At 66.3% G+C, this 17,308-nt stretch overlaps 1 protein-coding gene across 1 annotated transcript in view; it reads left to right on the top strand.

Annotated features, from left to right (window-relative positions):
- HERC2 (HECT and RLD domain containing E3 ubiquitin protein ligase 2) overlaps window positions 1-16,337 on the top strand; it is a 73,960-nt gene extending 57,623 nt beyond the window's left edge. The window contains exons 68-93 of the mRNA XM_054713299.1: window positions 101-241; window positions 1,042-1,233; window positions 2,383-2,536; window positions 3,003-3,110; window positions 3,821-3,952; window positions 4,521-4,679; window positions 4,764-4,882; window positions 5,409-5,534; window positions 5,687-5,842; window positions 6,111-6,226; window positions 6,344-6,542; window positions 7,558-7,772; window positions 9,025-9,202; window positions 9,634-9,795; window positions 10,121-10,212; window positions 10,384-10,523; window positions 10,820-11,007; window positions 11,337-11,534; window positions 11,712-11,795; window positions 13,105-13,246; window positions 13,379-13,573; window positions 13,741-13,853; window positions 13,982-14,172; window positions 14,415-14,520; window positions 14,754-14,966; window positions 15,616-16,337. Coding sequence (XP_054569274.1) covers window positions 101-241; window positions 1,042-1,233; window positions 2,383-2,536; window positions 3,003-3,110; window positions 3,821-3,952; window positions 4,521-4,679; window positions 4,764-4,882; window positions 5,409-5,534; window positions 5,687-5,842; window positions 6,111-6,226; window positions 6,344-6,542; window positions 7,558-7,772; window positions 9,025-9,202; window positions 9,634-9,795; window positions 10,121-10,212; window positions 10,384-10,523; window positions 10,820-11,007; window positions 11,337-11,534; window positions 11,712-11,795; window positions 13,105-13,246; window positions 13,379-13,573; window positions 13,741-13,853; window positions 13,982-14,172; window positions 14,415-14,520; window positions 14,754-14,966; window positions 15,616-15,888 — 4,092 coding nt within the window. The 3' untranslated portion in view covers window positions 15,889-16,337. The remainder of the gene's footprint in view (window positions 1-100; window positions 242-1,041; window positions 1,234-2,382; window positions 2,537-3,002; window positions 3,111-3,820; window positions 3,953-4,520; window positions 4,680-4,763; window positions 4,883-5,408; window positions 5,535-5,686; window positions 5,843-6,110; window positions 6,227-6,343; window positions 6,543-7,557; window positions 7,773-9,024; window positions 9,203-9,633; window positions 9,796-10,120; window positions 10,213-10,383; window positions 10,524-10,819; window positions 11,008-11,336; window positions 11,535-11,711; window positions 11,796-13,104; window positions 13,247-13,378; window positions 13,574-13,740; window positions 13,854-13,981; window positions 14,173-14,414; window positions 14,521-14,753; window positions 14,967-15,615) is intronic.
- The last annotated feature ends 971 nt before the right edge of the window (window positions 16,338-17,308 follow it).

Raw genomic sequence — 17,308 nt, 5'->3', positions numbered from 1 at the left:
CTTCAGGCGCTCAGGTGGCCAGAGGGCTTTCGGGTGAGGCTTCAGGGTGTCTGGGAAGTGTGCACATTGCTGAGTTCTTCCTCCTCGCTTTTGAAACCAGATGATCTCTTCTGAGGATGCTGTGACCCCTGCCGCTGTGACCCCGTCTGCCTCCTCCGCCTCTTCTCGGCCGTTCATCCCGGTGACAGATGACCCGGGAGCTGCCAGCATCATCGCAGAAACCATGACCAAAGCCAGAGAGGTCAGGGGGCTTCCTGCCGTCTCGTTTGAAAGCATGTTCACCGCACACGGGGTTGCAGAGGCAGCACATGGGCGGCTCCCTGCACCGCTGGTGGCGAGCTGGGCACAGCCCCTCCCCTCCCGGCCGCAGTGTGCACTCCGCGTGCCAGGGCTTCTCATCCCTCCCACGCAGATCTGGCTCCTGTCCCAGCAGGTCCTTGCAGGTCTGGGCCCAGGGTGTGCTGTCTCGTCAGTCCTCACAGAGGGTCACTGGCTCTGCGCTCCTGGGGGGCGGGGTGGTATTGATTGGCAGCCTTACCTGGGACGGGAATCCTTACCACTTGCTCAGGAGTGTCTGCCAGGGTTCCCCACTGCGGGCAGTAGCTGTGTCAGCAGGTGTCATGGGAGAGGAGTACCCGGCGACCCTGCAGACACCTTGCTCCATGCTCCGTCCCCCCTGCCGGTGCTGAGTGCCCGCGTTGGGGCTGTGCTAATGGTTGCACGCGGGCTTTCAGCTCCGATTTGGTGTGAGTCCTAAGTTACGGCAAAGTAGGTGTTACTGTTAGGCCGTCACGGGAGCCCACACGCAGGGAGATGCAGGCAGCGATTCCCACCCACCCCCAGGTCGGGCCCGTTCCAGCTGTGAGGCCCGAGACGTGGCTTTCAAGCACGGGTCCTGGTGGTGGGGCCCCGAGGCTGTTGCCTCTCCCCGGGCCTCCAGGTCCCGCCGCCTCCTGAAGGCCCTCCTTTACCTCCGGGAGTTTGCGGGTGAGCTGGTGGCGTTCTCACATGTCGCTCCTCCTTTCCTGTGGGGCCTTGCAGGATGTGGAGAGCCAGAATAAGGCCTCAGGCCCGGAGCCTCAGGCCTTGGACGAGTTCACCAGCCTGCTGGTCGCCGACGACACCCGGGTGCTGGTGGACCTGCTCAAGCTGTCCGTGTGCGGCCGGGCGGGAGACCGGGGCCGGGAGGTGCTCTCGGCCGTGCTGTCGGGCATGGGCACCGCCTACCCCCAGGTGAGCACGGCGGGAGGGGCCTTCTCTCCGTGGCGCTGCTGTGGCATCACGTCTTGTCCATGACTGACTCCATGCAGGAGACGGCAGGGTAGAAGGGGCTCCGTGTAAGCCAGGCCCTGCGCGGTCACGTGGGCTGCCGTGTCCCCGGGGGCCTTGGCGTGTCTGTGTCCGCCATGTAGCAGTTCCTCATCCACAGTGTCAGGCCTGCCAGTGCTTGTACGGCTCCTGGATTTTGTTTTATGCTGAAAACCATGGCACTGTTTAAAGCAACCCACTTCTTCTAATAACTTTTCTTATTTCAATGACTAGAGGCCTGATGCACGGAATTCATGCAGGAGTAGGCCTGCCTTCCCCCGGCTGCCGGCACCAGCTTCCTTCTGGTGCCTGGGACCTGGCTTCCCTCGCACCCCCGGCTCCGTCCGGAAGGTCGTCCGGCCTAATTAGCATATTATGCTTTATTTTTATAGATGACATTTGTCTTTGTGAGCCATCCGGGACTTACCTTGATAGAAGGGATACGTGGGATCCAACTTTATTTTCCCCGCGTGACAAACGTGGCCGCACTATCAGTTACTGAGTGATTCCTCTTTTCCCAGAAATCTGGAAACGGCTTTTCCCATTCGTGACTCCTGTGTGCGTTTCGGCTTTCCTGCCCGAGTCTAACCCTCATGCTCTAGCCACGGTGTCATGACGGTTGTAGCCGTGGCGCCCGTCTTGGTGTTTGGCAGCCTGGGTCCACCAGGACTTCCTGCCGTGGAAGCGTCCGCTCCCCGGCCACGGCGCCTGGACACGGGGCCCGTGCGCCCGGGAACCCCAAGTGTCGTTTCTTTAAGTTGGGTTTAAGTTTGATCAGCCACACAGCGGCTCCTCCCCGGCGCCTGTTCCGAGGCTCCCCTGGGGCAGAGCTCGTCCTGGGGAGCAGGTGCGGCTGCCGTCACAGGCTCCGTGTTCCCCGGCACCTGCGGGTGTCCGTGTCGGCTCCTCGCCCCTGGTCACCTCCACGCTTCGCAGCCTCTCCTCTGCGAGCCTGTGCGTCTTGATTTCGTAGGCGAGGAGACCGAGCCCTGTCCCGAACCAGAGTCCTCAGACCCCCACGTCCTGCAGCGGGACCTGCCGGGCGGCCCCCTGACCTAGCCCCTCTCCCTGCAGGTGGCGGACATGCTGCTGGAGCTCTGCGTCACCGAGCTGGAGGACGTGGCCTCTGACTCGCAGAGCGGCCGCCTGTCCTCGCAGCCCGTGGTGGTGGAGAGCAGCCACCCCTACACGGACGACACCTCCTCCAGCGGCACCGTGAAGATCCCAGGTGTGTGGGGCGTGGCCGCTGGCCGCACCTCTGGCTACGTCCTGGGAGGAGCCATCGCCGCCGAGAGGACAGAATTCGTTTTAATCCTCACCCAAGGATATTTTAAAGTTGACTTGAGAGAGAGGGAGGGGGAGAGAAATGTGGATCGGTTGCCTCCCGTGTGCGCCCCTACCGGGACTCGAACCCGCAGCCTAGGCCTGTGCCCTGACCAGAATCGAACCCGCCACCGTTTGGTGGAGGGGATGACGCTCCAGCCAGCCAAGCCGCCGGCCAGGGCTCTAGAACAGAACTTTAAAACTGCGTGAGACTCACGTCTCGCTTTCCTACAAACCTTCTCCTTTTCGGAGAGAACGTGACGGGGAGCCGTGCAGCACAGGCGTCCTGCGTAGCGTCTGTGGGTGGGCGCCATGGTCACAGCGCAGGTGTGTGGGTCCCGCTGGGTCTCACCACCCTGCTCACCTGCCAGGTGCGGAAGGCCTCCGGGTGGAGTTTGACCGGCAGTGCTCCACGGAGAGGCGCCACGACCCGCTCACCGTCATGGACGGCGTCAACCGGATCGTCTCCGTGCGCTCAGGTCAGGGGGGAACGACATAGCACGCCAGGCCCGGGGCTGCCAGGCCCGGGGAGGGGAAGTGTCTGTGCGCGTCTTCCCAGACGGCATCCTCCATCTGGGGCGGGACCGGCAGCCCTTCCCTGACCTTCCCTCCCCCCTGCCCGCCCCCGCCCCCCGCCCACAGCCCAGCGGGGCCTCCCCACCGGCCGCTCCTGGTGAACCTGCGAACGCTCGGGCGCAGCGTGCAGTCCCGGAGGAGCTCGGGCTTCCCCTGGGGGCCTCACAGACGCAGTAGCTTTCAGCCGGGTGGCCGTGGGGCTGGTCCCTGCTCCCAGAGTCCCACGGGCCCTCCCTCCCGCCGCCGAGCCCGCCCGGCAGGGACCCGGCTGTGACTCATGGCGGCCTGGCCCTGGGCTCCCTCGGGCTGCTCCACTCCCCGAGGGCAGCCCTTCGGTGCTGAGCTGGCCCGTGTCCCGAGGGTGGCTGTGGCCCCTGCCGGCCTCACACTGCGTGGCAGTTGTGTGCGCGTTTCCGTCAGGGCCGGGCTGCTGCCTCGGTTTCCCCAGGACTTGGCGCAGTGTGTGTGGAAGGGCGGGCTCCCCTGGAGGCATGGGAACATCAGTTCGGAGAGCCTGGGCTGGAGCCCCTCGTGCTGCAGACCCTGCATGAGTGACTGTCTCTGAAGAGGTTCGTGCTGGGGGCAGAGAGCCTACCTCGTGTGCTTCCCGCAGGCCGGGAGTGGTCCGACTGGTCCAGCGAGCTGCGCATCCCTGGGGATGAGCTCAAGTGGAAGTTCATCAGCGACGGGTCCGTGAATGGGTGGGGCTGGCGCTTCACGGTCTACCCTATCATGCCGGCCGCAGGTGAGGGGCTGCGGTGCCCAGGTGGGGGGCCGAGGGGCCCAGGTGGGGGGCCGAGGGGCCCAGGTGGGGGGCCGAGGGGCCCAGGTGGGGGGCCGAGGGGCCCAGGTGAGGGGCTGCGGTGCCCAGGTGGGGGGCCGAGGGGCCCAGGTGCGGGGCTGCGGTGCCCAGGTGGGGGGCCGCGGGGCCCAGGTGGGGGGCCGAGGGGCCCAGGTGGGGGGCCGAGGGGCCCAGGTGGGGGGCCGAGGGGCCCAGGTGAGGGGCTGCGGTGCCCAGGTGGGGGGCCGAGGGGCCCAGGTGGGGGGCCGAGGGGCCCAGGTGGGGGGCTGCGGTGCCCAGGTGGGGGGCCGAGGGGCCCAGGTGGGGGGCCGAGGGGCCCAGGTGGGGGGCCGAGGGGCCCAGGTGGGGGGCCGAGGGGCCCAGGTGCGGGGCTGCGGGGCCCAGGCTGGACTCCTGGCCGTGAGGGTGCACCGTTACACTCCGTGCTGTGGTCTGCCTGCTGCCGCGTGGGGAGCCTGTCGGGCGGGTCACGCGGGTCTCCTTACGGGATGTCCATGGTGCTCACCCTCAGGCCCTAAAGACCTCCTCTCCGACCGCTGTGTCCTCTCCTGCCCGTCCATGGACCTGGTGACGTGCCTGCTCGACTTCCGGCTCAACCTCGCCTCCAACAGGAGCATCGTCCCGCGCCTGGCCGCGTCGCTGGCCGCGTGCGCACAGCTCAGTGCCTTAGGTAGGCGGCGTCTTCATCGCCGTGTCTGTCGAGGGCGAGGGGAACCGTGCCGAGCCCCTGATGTCTTCTGTCTGCTCTCTCCAGCTGCCAGTCACCGAATGTGGGCCCTGCAGAGGCTGAGGAAGCTGCTGACGACGGAGTTTGGACAGTCGGTCAACATCCGCCGGCTGCTGGGGGACAGCGACGGGGAGGCGCGCGCCCTGGTAGGAAGCCCACGCCCGGTGCTAGGCCTGTGACCCCGTCGTAAGCTGCATTCGTTAGGCGTTTCGATTTCCCACTGGGAGACCTGCCGGAAGCCGGCAGGAGGATAAGGCAGCCTTTGTCGCGGCCGACGCCCTCGTGCTGCTCCACACACGCGTGCGGACGGCCTTTGATTCTGAAGGCAGGCGTCTCGGTGGCTGTGGCCATGGGATTGCGTTTGTGGGGCTTGACAACGGGTCTTTGTTTCGCTGGATGAGGTGGCTACTGTTCAGAGACTGTGGGTCCTGACCACACTGGGAGCGGGTGGCCGGAAGGGACGGGCCGTGGGAGCTGCCTCACTGACCCAGCGCCGAGGGGGTCGTGTAGCTCCCCCTTCGTCCCAGGGTTTGTCACGTCCTTTAGGTCTTCCCCTACTTGGGAATACCACATTCGCTTTTTAGGGAGAAGGGCACCGATAGAATAGAACGCTCGGCTCATGGAGGCCAAGCGCGTGGGTGGGGGCGCGGCTACAGTGTGCTGTTCCCTCAGAGTTTCTCGGGCAGCGCTCTGGCTGCGCTGGTGAAAGGCCTCCCGGAGACCCTGGAGAGGCAGTTCGAGTACGAGGACCCCGTCGTGCGGGGCGGCAAGCAGCTGCTGCACAGCCCGTTCTTTAAGGTAACGTGGCTCGGGGGGAGCGCGGGGGCGCGTGTCGGGGTGTCGCCGGAAGCGGGCAGAACAGCAGCAGGCCGGAGAGGCTCCCCCGGGAGGTTCCACGGAGGGCGGCCTGGGCGCGTAGTGTCGGCGTGACCCCGTGTGACCCTTTGCAGGTGCTGGTGGCTCTCGCTTGTGACTTGGAGCTAGACACGCTCCCCTGCTGCGCCGAGACGCACAAGTGGGCCTGGTTCCGCAGGTACTGCATGGCCTCCCGCGTGGCCGTGGCCCTGGACAGGCGGACGCCGCTGCCCCGGCTGTTTCTCGACGAGGTACGCGCAGGTGTTTGAGTCGCCTTTGGGGAGCAAAACGCGGTCTTCCACCGGAGTGCGAAGCTGCTGGTGCTGCAGACGCAGCGCACTTCCCGAGCGCGGTGCCCCTGAGGAGAGGCCCCTCCTCTCGGGGAACGAGGGACTGCTGGTTCCTGTTCACTGAGACCCAGTGCTGGCGCTGCCCTCCCCCGGGACTCCTGCCTGCGCGCCCCGGGGTCCCGTTGTCCTGAGAGACGGGCGTGTGGTGGCCTCACTGTGTGCCGTCTAGGTGGCGAAGAAGATCCGCGAGCTCATGGCGGACGGCGAGGCCATGGACGTCCTGCACGAGAGCCACGACGTCTTCCGGAGGGAGCACGACGAGCAGCTGGTGCAGTGGATGAGCAGGTCGCTGCGGCGGGAGCGGCGTGCGCGGGACACGCTTCACGCGGGAACACGCTTCACGCGGGGACACGCTTCACGCGGGGAGCGCCCACGTCCATTGTTCGCTTCTCTCGGCTCTAGGCGCCCGGACGACTGGACTCTGTCTGCGGGCGGCAGCGGCACGATCTACGGATGGGGACATAACCACCGGGGCCAGCTCGGGGGCATCGAGGGGGCGAAGGTGAAGGTGCCCACCCCCTGCGAAGCCCTGGCCACCCTCAGGCCCGTTCAGCTAATTGGCGGAGAGCAGACCCTGTTCGCGGTCACAGCCGACGGGAAGGTAAGGGTGCGTTTCCCGTGGTCGGCATGGACACCACGGGACGCGGAGCCGCGGGGTGGGGGTGGTCCTGGACGTGGGCTCCTGTGGCCTCGCGTCCAGGCCGTCGCCCTGGGGTGCTGGAGGCAGGTCCCCCGAGCATCCCTGCGGGACCACCTGGGTCTAAACTTGCAGGCTCTTACTTTGAACAAGCGTTACCGTGGTTTCCTGTCAGTGAGTCAGTAGGTGTCTCAGGCTTCCTTTGCTGCCCTGTAAGCATGTGCTGCTGGTGTGTGGGACTCGCCGGGGTTACACACTGGCCCTGTGTCTGGCCTTCCTTCCACTCCTCTCTCTCGTGTAGCTCAGAGATTGCAGGTCTTCTTCTTCGTCTGTGACTGGACCCTGCGCCTCCTCGCCGGGTCCCACCCGTGGGAGAAGGGCCCGCTGGGCTGGGGGGGGCAGAGTGGGGCAGAGCAGGGCCTGCCGGGCGTCCTCCTGGGTCCAGGCGGGCCTGGCTCGGTCCACCTGCCACCTTGGTTCACATCCGTCCTGTCTTTGGGTTCCTTTTCTACACAGCTTCACTGCAGCCCTTACGTCTTTATAGGAGAGACGTTTGCCAGGCAGTTGGAAGTGGCAGTCTGGTTTTTAAAAAGTTAACGATGAAAGATGTTTGTGTCCCGAGACAGCACGTTCCTGTGGGTGTTTCTGTGGGCGCTGTTGTCGGTGACCTGCGGCGGTCAGTGACCAAGCCGTCCTTGTCCTCCTTGGCATCAGTGATAGTTGGCGTCTGGACAAAAGCAGAGATGTTCCCAGGAGAGAGACCTCACTTGCAAACGCATTTTGTGAACTTGGTGTTTCAAACAGTTGCAGCTGCCTCGCTGGTGCGGGAGCTCTGCGAGCACAGATAGCCCTGCACCCCCGCGGCGTGTAGCTCCGCTTGGTCTCTGGGGTGGGAACGTCTAGGGCACTGGCGGGGCTTCGGCTACTCCGACGCAGGCTCTTTGGGTAAAGCCGCCGTTTCTGTTGCTCCCTGTCCTAGCTGTACGCCACCGGGTACGGCGCCGGCGGCCGGCTCGGCGTCGGGGGCACGGAGTCGGTGTCCACCCCAACGCTGCTCGAGTCCATCCAGCACGTGTTCATCCGGAAGGTGGCCGTGAACTCGGGGGGCAAGCACTGCCTCGCCCTGTCCTCCGAAGGAGAGGTGTACTCCTGGGGCGAGGCCGAGGACGGGAAGCTGGGCCACGGCAACCGGAGGTACCTGTGCGGCGCGTGTGGCGCTCTCCTTCTCGGGGCTCCGTGCCGTGTCTGTGTCAGCCCTCCCTCGGCACAGCGCCCACCACCGTCTGCTTCGGGGGGGCTCCCGGGGACAAGTTCATGAACAGTGTGTGTGGTCTTGTCTGCCTGGCACCTCCACTGGGGGAGCAATTCTCAGTTTGTTTTTATTGATTTCTGAGAGGAAGGGAAGAAGGAGAGCGAGATGTGCCAGGGCCAGCCTGACAGGTTGAACCGGGCTGAGGTAGGGAGGTGGGATTTGAGTAAAGAAAGACAGGACAGCGGGATCGGGAGGTCTATGAGTCAGTCGAGAGACTGTAGCATCCTCTATTAACTGTGTAATGCCTTTTATACACAACACACTGAATAGGAGGTCTATCAAGAGGAATGTATCATTTGTTCCTCTTAATCTCTAAGGGAGAGATAGAGTTAGAAGGACAAATTCTCGGTACAGTAAATCTCAGTAAATATTTACAGACTTCTTGGCAAGCCAAAAAAGGTTGCTCTCATTCTACTGATAACGCCATCCAAACAAGCCTGGGAAACTGTGTGGGCAGGGGGCCAGCCTTGCTAGCCCCTTCAGGTGCAAGGACCGTGTCAGCTTACACCCGGTCTCCATCAGAGATGGAAGCATCAGTGATGAGAGAGCATCACGGATCGGCTGCCTCCTGCACACCCCGCACTGGGGATGGAGCCCGCAGCCCGGGCCTGTGCCCTGACCTGGAATGGAACCGTGACCTCCTGGTTCCTAGGCCGACGCTCAACCACTGAGCCGTGCCGCCTGGCTGGGGTGTCTTGTTATTGTCACAGTCGGGGGAAGATAAGCAGGAGCACCGGGTCAGAGCAGCAAAAAGAAAACAATCCAAAAAAATGAGGTGGTGTCAGGGCCTCTGGGACAGAGAGCACCATGAGGCTGTCGGTGGGAGGAGGATGGGGACGAGGAGAGGGAGGGAGTCGGCCGTGCAGATGGCGCCACAGCACAGTCAGGCACTCGGTGCGGCCCGGGAGACACCAGTGACACTGACGGGGAGGGGCCGCGGGCGTGAGACTTAGCCAGAGGCGGGAGGCCTCGCCTGTGCGCCTGGAGCTGACGGCAGGCTGCAGGTCAGCTGTAACTGAAGCGTTCAGTGTAAAAAGGAACTCGACTTGCAGGGTGTAGATTGATGTGCACACGGAATACGTGAGCACCGCCGAGGGGTAACCTGCCTCTCCGGGTGCCCATGCCTCTTTGCAGTCCCTGTGACCGCCCTCGTGTCGTCGAGTCTCTGAGAGGCACCGAGGTGGTGGACATCGCTGCCGGCGGAGCCCACAGCGCCTGCGTCACCTCCGCCGGCGACCTCTACACGTGGGGCAAAGGCCGGTACGGCCGCCTGGGCCATAGCGACAGCGAGGACCAGCTCAAGCCCAAGCTGGTGAGGCGGCATCCGGGGCGCGGGCCACTCTGCTGGGGTCGGCGGTCACGGCTCAGTGTGGACAAGCGGGCTCTGTTTTTGGTGGAACTAACAGCCACCTCGGTGTGTCCTGTGGGTCACGTGAGAGGACGGTTCTCGGCAACTCGTGAAATCGGGGTCTCCCTGTGGCAGGGAGCGCAGGGAGTTGGCCCCCAGGGCCCGGGGCTGCTTCCTGGGATGCATACCCCCAGGGCCTGGGGCTGCTTCCTGGGATGCATACCCCCAGGGCCTGGGGCTGCTTCCTGGGATGCATACCCCGGGCGGTTGCGGGGTGCCCCAGGCGGCTGTGGGGTGCATTCTGTGTGGCCTCAAGGTCATGAAAATGTGGACTCAGCCTCCCTCGGGTGGGCCTGGCCGTGTGGTCAGAACACCTCCATGTCCCTTCCTCAAAGGTGGAGGCCCTTCAGGGCCACCGCGTGGTCGACGTCGCCTGTGGCAGTGGCGACGCCCAGACCCTCTGCCTCACGGATGACGACACCGTGTGGTCCTGGGGCGACGGGGACTACGGCAAGCTCGGCCGCGGGGGCAGCGACGGCTGTAAAGTGCCCATGAAGGTACTCTGGCCCTGAGCCCGGTCCCCGCGGGTGGGGCGGCCCAGCCACTCCACCCCCTTCGCGGCCCACCCGCACGTGGGTGTAGGGGGAAGAGCAAGGAGGGCCCCCTTCCCTCCCCTCCCCTCCCCTCCGCCTGCGAGGCGTTCCAGGGCTGCCAGTTCTCGGGAGGAAGCTTTGGCTGCAGGCGCTGCTGCTCCTGCCCACGGCCTGGGCTTGGCCAGTGCAGGGTTCAGCGGGAATAAACGCTGGGCGAGGGCGAGGCTCTCCGCTTCCTCCTCGGACGGACGTCGGTCTCTGGCGGCCGTCTGAGTGACCTCTCCTGCAGATCGACTCGCTCACGGGCCTGGGCGTGGTGAAGGTGGAGTGCGGGTCCCAGTTCTCGGTCGCCCTGACCAAGTCCGGCACCGTCTACACCTGGTACGCGAGGCTGGCCCCCAGGGCGGGGGGCTCACCTGAGGCGGCGGTCACAGCCTTTGTGGATGGTCCGTGACCTCCCTGCGGGCCGGGGTGTGTCCCGGAGCCGGCGCTGGCCCTGGGAGGCGGGGCGGGGCAGTGGTGGCCGCGGCCCTGAGCCCGTCTCCTGCGCAGGGGCAAAGGGGACTACCACCGGCTGGGCCACGGCTCCGACGACCACGTGCGGAGGCCGCGGCAGGTGCAGGGGCTGCAGGGGAAGAAGGTCATCGCCATCGCCACGGGCTCCCTGCACTGTGTGTGCTGCACCGAGGAGGGTAGGTGGCGGCCTCTGCGTCCTGGGAGCGTCCCAGCCTCAGGCCCACACGTCACCGTTCACGCTGCACAGGGAAGAGCGGCCTTAGAGAGGCCTGCGTGCCGGCTGGGCCCTCGCTGGCCCGGAACGGGGTTTGGGGAGGGCCCTCCCCCCGCCCCAGGGGCCCATGTCTGCAGAGCGGGCAGCGCCTAAGGGACAAGGCGTGGGGGCGCGTGGTGTGAGGAGACACTGGGTCTCAGGGTCCACAGGAGGGCCGTGCTCTCCTCACGTAGCTCCTTGGTCTCCGTCCGCCTTCAGGTGAGGTTTACACCTGGGGCGACAACGACGAGGGGCAGCTGGGGGACGGGACCACCAACGCCATCCAGAGGCCGAGGCTGGTGGCCGCCCTGCAGGGGAGGAAGGTCAACCGCGTGGCCTGCGGCTCGGCACACACGCTGGCCTGGTCGACCAGCAAGCCCGCCAGCGCCGGGAAGCTGCCCGCACAGGTGGGTGCTGCGGGGGGCTCAGGTGCACCTGGTGGCGGGTCCCTGTGTGTGGCCCGGGCCCTCCGCTGGGAGCGATTCAGGCTCACGTGTGCAGCCCTGAGTGTCAGTGATTCGCTCACCTTCGTTCAAAATGCACGAAGGACGTAGAACCGGCTGACCGCACGGGCCACCACGCTCAGCAAGCATCGCTGCAGACTAGTTATTCCCGCGTTTTCCTCGACGGCTCTGCTGAAGCCAAGCGGCCAGATTGTTGTTAGATTTCCCAAACCACACCGGGACGCAGGCGCCCCGCAGAGCCGTGCCGGGCGGTGACCTCGCCTCTGTTCCAGGTGCCCATGGAGTACAACCACCTGCAGGAGCTCCCGGTCGTCGCCCTGCGGAACCGGCTGCTGCTGCTGCACCACCTCTCCGAGCTCTTCTGCCCCTGCATCCCCATGTTCGACCTGGAGGGCGCCCTGGGCGAGACGGGGCTGGGGCCCGCCGTGGGCTTCGACACCCTGCGGGGCATCCTCATCTCCCAGGGCAAGGTACCCGCCTCCGCGGGCGGGCCGGTCTGCGTGATTTAACCCCAGGCAGCTGGGGACCGATGTCGGGGCGCAGTCACTCAGCCGGCTCCGCGCTGCGCCGGTGTTTAGGGTCTCCATGCGGACAGACAGCGCCCTGCTGCCCGTGCCAGGTTCTCACCCTCGCCATGTTTTCCCTAGGAGGTGGCTTTCCGGAAGGTGGTGCAGGCAACGATGGTGCGCGACCGCCAGCACGGGCCCGTGGTGGAGCTGAACCGCATCCAGGTGACGGGGCCTCCCTCATACGGCGGCGTGGCTGCCAGCTGGCCCTGCGGAGGGGGGGGGGATATCCCGGGGGGACACCCCTGGGCCACGCCCTTGCTCTAGAGAGCAGCTGCCGCCTGCGTGAAGGGAAGCAAGGAGGCCTGAACCCAGAGCACAGATACAGACGAGCAGAGGGGAAGTAATGGTGTGTCCGTCCGCCACGGCCCGCAGGCGCAGTGGGCTGCCCGGGCCGAGGCCCGGAAGCCGTGCGCTCTCCTGGGACTCTGCAGGCTGCAGCCCGGCGGGCATGTCTCCTCCCCGCTTGGGTTCTAGGTGCCCCGTCCCCATCTCTGTCGCCCAGCCTCACGCTCGCGGCCCTCGCGGCTCTGCCCTTCACGGGCCGAGTCACTGCTGTGCCCGTGGGACCGAGGACTGAGGGAGAGGGACTGTCTCCGGGTCCCACGGCTGCCCGTGTGGCGCCCGCCAGTCATCAAACACCAAGGGAGGCCACGGGGCCTCCCCCGCGGCGGCAGGAGCCCCAAAGAACAGGCTGCTTGTTCCGCACCCTGTGCCGACACATGACGCGTGTGCACACACACACACACACACACGCACGCACGCACACACACCCCACACCCCGCATGCTCCCGGACGCGCTCGGGCGTTCTGGGTCAAGTGTCCATCTGTGGTTTGCTGCGGAGCACGTGTGGCCGCGTGGGGGAAGAGGCCCCGGGGGGACGTCAGCAGGCACAGGGCTGTGTGGGGTGGCGGCCGCGCCCCGAACAAGCAGGCTATTGAGCGAGGCCGGAGGAAGCCTCTCTTCCCCCCTCGGAGGCACGCTGCTCTCCGCCCTGTCGGTCTCAGCTGCCATCAGAGAGCCGATGGGCAGGATGCTGGCCACAGGCCTCCTCAGCCGGGCGGCTCCTGGTCGGGCTTGGCGACGCCCTGGGAGAGCGTCCTGCCTGTGGGAGGAGCTCCTGGGGGGATCGCGTGGCAGCTGGGTTCGCTTGCCGGCAGCATGGAAGCCAGGGCACGGCAGGTCTAGCTTAGGTCCGGGCGGGTGTGCGCGCCGTCTGAAGGCTCAGGAAGTCCAGGTGCGGACAGGAAAGCCCCTGCCACGAGGCGGGCTGCGGCTCGACGTCGCCGGGCGCAGGGGTTCGGTGGGCCTCGCGCGGTCTTGTGGGGGCACCACGGGCAGCAGCTGCTCAGGTCCTGCCCAGACGCACAGGGGCCCAGGCCGGAGTCGGCCCGACGGGCGAGCGCCCGGGCTGTCAGCCCGCGCCTCCTGCGGTGCCAGCTCCCCGTCCGTCCGTCCGTCCTTCCTCCTCAGGTCAAGCGTTCCCGCAGCAAAGGTGGCCTGGCCGGCCCCGACGGCACCAAGTCCGTCTTCGGGCAGATGTGCGCCAGGATGAGCTCCTTCAGCCCCGACAGCCTGCTCCTGCCTCACCGCGTCTGGAAGGTCAAGTTCGTGGGTACGAGCCGCGGGCCCGGGGCGGATGTCCCACAGCCGGGGGTGCCGGGCTCTGGGGGGGGCGGAGCTGCTCCTGCAGGGGCTGGGGAGTGGGGGGGGCGGGGGACAGTGGCTCACTCACCTTCCCCCGAAGGTGAATCTGTGGACGATTGTGGAGGCGGCTACAGCGAGTCCATCGCCGAGATCTGTGAGGAGCTGCAGAACGGACTCACGCCCCTTCTGATCGTGACGCCCAACGGGAGGGACGAGTCGGGGGCCAACCGGGACTGCTACCTGCTCAGCCCCGCCGCCCGGGCGCCCGTGCACACCAACATGTTCCGCTTCCTGGGTGCGCCCTCCCTCCAGCCTCCTGGCTGCTCTGTCCCGGGGGGCGGGGGGGAGCGGGCCTTTGGGGCGCACCTCCTGATTCGGGGTGTTGGTGGGGGGAGCGGGCCGGGTGGAGGAGCCGGACGCCCTGTCGTTGACTCGATGCCTGTCGCTGCGCTGGCCGCGCAGGCGTGCTGCTGGGCATCGCCATCCGCACCGGGAGCCCCCTGAGCCTCAGCCTGGCCGAGCCCGTGTGGAAGCAGCTGGCGGGGATGAGCCTCACCATCGCAGACCTCAGCGAGGTGCGCCTGGCGGCTGGGAAGCGGGGTCCCCGGTGTGCGCTCCCTCCCGGCCCTGGGGGCTGTGGGCGGGGGCCTGGCTGGGGGGCGGGGGAACCACCTGGCTCAACACGGACTCCCGTGCCCGGAAGGTGGACAAGGACTTCATCCCCGGGCTCATGTACATCCGCGACAACGAGGCCACCTCCGAGGAGTTCGAGGCCATGGGCCTGCCCTTCACGGTGCCCAGCGCCAGCGGCCAGGACGTGCAGCTGAGCTCCAGGCACTCGCACATCTCCCTGGACACCCGCGCCGAGTACGTCCGGCTGGCCGTGAGCTACAGGTGCGTGCGGGCTGTGGGGAGCTGTGGGGAGGGCGCCTGGCAGGCGTCCTGCCGTCCCCTGCACCCCTTCCTGCCTGGTGCCCCAACGTGCAGGCTTGGGGGCGCTTCCCGCGGGCGGGGGAGGGGGGGACAGACGAGAGCCTCGGGGAAGGGGCCGCATCGCCCCCAGGCCATCCTCGCCGCCCGCCCGCCCGCGGAACTCAGGTGGGAGCGCACCTGGTCACCTGGTGCCTTCCTCTCAGGCTCCATGAATTCGACGAGCAGGTGGCTGCCGTCCGGGAGGGCATGGCCCGCGTCGTGCCCGTGCCCCTGCTCTCGCTCTTCACCGGCTACGAATTGGAGACGATGGTAGGCGGCTCCGCGGCGGCCCCGCTGGCAGGGCCTTTCCGTGGTGACCCCCTCCGCGCCCTTGCTGCCTCGGTTCACGTGCCCTCCGGGTCTGGGGTGCTCAGCTCAGGAAGCCAGTCTCCTGTCTCCCTCCCGGGGCGGCCCCGGGCCCCACGCGTGTCCCCCGACCCCGCAGGCCTGGGTGGTGGGTACTGAGCAGAAGTGATGGACAGGGCCCGCCCGTGTGCCCCCAGGTGTGCGGCAGCCCGGACATCCCCCTGCACCTGCTGAAGTCAGTGGCCACCTACAAGGGGGTGGAGCCGTCGGCACCCCTGGTCCAGTGGTTCTGGGAGGTGATGGAGGCCTTCTCCAACACGGAGCGCTCCCTCTTCCTGCGCTTCGTGTGGGGCCGCACCCGGCTGCCCAGGACCATCGCCGACTTCCGGGGCCGGGACTTCGTCATCCAGGTGGGCTCCCGAGGCTCGGGCAGCGAGGGCCGGCCGGGGCGCTCTCCTGCCTCCCGGCCTAGTTTTCCCTTTCCTCGGGGGCAGGGGTTCAGAACCGCTGCAGGTCCTGGGTAGCCCCTTGTAGGAAGTGTGGGCACCCCCGCACACAGCACCAGGCCGCGACCGCATAGCGCTTGGTCCTCCGGCTGGATGAGAACACCCAGGCTCATCAGAACAAGAGCCGAGTCTGAGTTCTCGGTCCCAGGGTGAGAGCCGGCTCTGGTACCTGCCGGTCGCTGGGTGACGGGCCGTGCTGCCCACCCCCAGGCCTCCCGGGTCGCCGTACGTCCAGGCCGGGGTCCGTCAGCCACGTGTCGCCATTCTCGCAAAACGTAGGTGGTCCTGGGGTTGTCCCCTCTTCTCACTGGCTTCCTCGTGTCGTAGTCTGCAGGGTGCAGGCTGGGGGGTGAGGGGCCGCCCCACCCGGCTGGCCGCCCGCCTCCTCACAGCCCTGATTCCCGAGAAGTCATCGTCACGGTAACCCATTGCTCTTTCCCGGCGAGGCTAGGGGCTCTGGTTCTAAAGGCAGCGGCCCCACGGGACTGAGCGTGTCACTCGGGAACCGGGCGTGGTGAGGGAGGGTCCCCCAGCTCTGACCCTCCCGTTCCAGGTGCTGGACAAGTACAGCCCTCCCGACCACTTCCTGCCCGAGTCCTACACCTGCTTCTTCCTGCTGAAGCTGCCCCGCTACTCCTGCCGGCAGGTGCTGGAGGAGAAGCTCAAGTACGCCATCCACTTCTGCAAGTCCATCGACACGGACGACTACGCCCGCATCGCCCTCACGGGCGAGCCGGCCGCCGAGGACAGCAGCGAGGACTCGGAGAACGAGGACGTGGACTCGTTTGCTTCCGACTCGACGCAGGACTATCTCACGGGGCACTGAGCGGCCGCGGGGCCTGCAGGGAGGACTCCACGGCGGGGCCTGGGCTCAGCCGGGTGCCGACGGAGCGGCTTTGGAACCTGCCCTTCACGCGGCCGCGGACACGGACATCCGTCCTGCAGACGAGAGGTCTCCCCCAGATGCTGCATCACCGTGTAAATACTGGCTCCCGGGAGGAATAAAGCCTTCGTGGGGCCGCCGCCCTTCCGCTTCGGCGTCTGCACTTCTCCGTTGTACATGGAAATCCGCGTGGCCGTTGATCGATTATAAATACGTCACTCCGTTTTATTCTGAATTTATTAAATGTTTTTGGAACATGAATTGATCAGTGTTACTTGAACACATCCAGAGGTTATTTCAACCAAAACCCAGAGGCCGGGTGGCCCCGTACATATGTGTGTCATGTATGTGCCTAAATCCCACCCCTATAAATAAAGCACTGTCCGAGCCGTGAGCCGTCTCTTACCTGCACGGGGTGTGCACAGCCTCCGAGTCAGCCTCACCCGCACGTCCCTCAGAGCCACCCAGTTTGATGTGTTCGTCGCAGACACCACGCGCCCTGCAGTGACCGAGGCCCGGCCATCAGGAGAGGGAGGGTGGGCACGGTGCCGGGGCCCTCGCCCCTCCCCGTCCCGGCCCGTCCGTCCGCAGTCCCAGGACAGTCCCTCGGGCCCGGCCGGGGTCAGGGTGCTTCCTTCCGGGCCCCTCGGCCCTGGGCTGGCCTTTGAGCTGCTGTCCTGGGCCGAGGCACTAGAACCTGGGCCGCAGGAGCGTCGGGTGCTGGGACACTACTTGGGGCCGGTGTTTCACACCAGGAGCCCGACGCGAGGAGGAGTTTCCTCTGGGACCTGGTCCGTGACCGCCCTGGTGAACGCCGGGGTCAGCCCTTCCTTTATAACTTGGCTCAGATCTTCCTGAGCTGTGTGTGGGGTTTGGTGGTTCTGTTCTGCTTTTGGTTTTGTTTGTTAATCCTCACCTGAGGATATTTTCCTCGTTGGTTTGTAGAGAGAGTGAGGGGAGGGTGGAGGTGGAGGTGGAGGTAGAGGGAGTGGAGAGAGAGAGGAGAGAAAACATCCACGTGGGGAGACCCATTCATTGGCTGCCTCCCGCACTCACCCTGACGGACGGGGATAGAACCTCACCCGGGTACGTGCCCTTGACTGGAAATCGAACCCCCGACCCTTCAGGGCCCTGGGATTGAGAGGGGGGGTGGGGGGCTAAGCCTGTCTTTCTACTCCTATGAGGAATCAAATGAAGTACAACTTCCCTTAACAGAGCACGAGGCTCCCCCATCGGGGTGTGCACAGCCACATGAGCTATGCCCTTGGGACTAGGTTGGCCTCTGAGAGTCTGGGCTCCGCCCTTGGAGGTCTGGGCTCAACTCATCCTGGCTAGGCTGGCTCTGGGGTCTAGGCTGGCTCTC

This window comes from Eptesicus fuscus, chromosome 25 (genome assembly GCF_027574615.1).
Source record: "Eptesicus fuscus isolate TK198812 chromosome 25, DD_ASM_mEF_20220401, whole genome shotgun sequence".
NCBI lineage: Eukaryota > Metazoa > Chordata > Mammalia > Chiroptera > Vespertilionidae > Eptesicus > Eptesicus fuscus.
The sequence above is the reverse complement of the archived record's forward strand: the minus strand, read 5'-3'. Positions and strand labels throughout refer to the sequence as shown.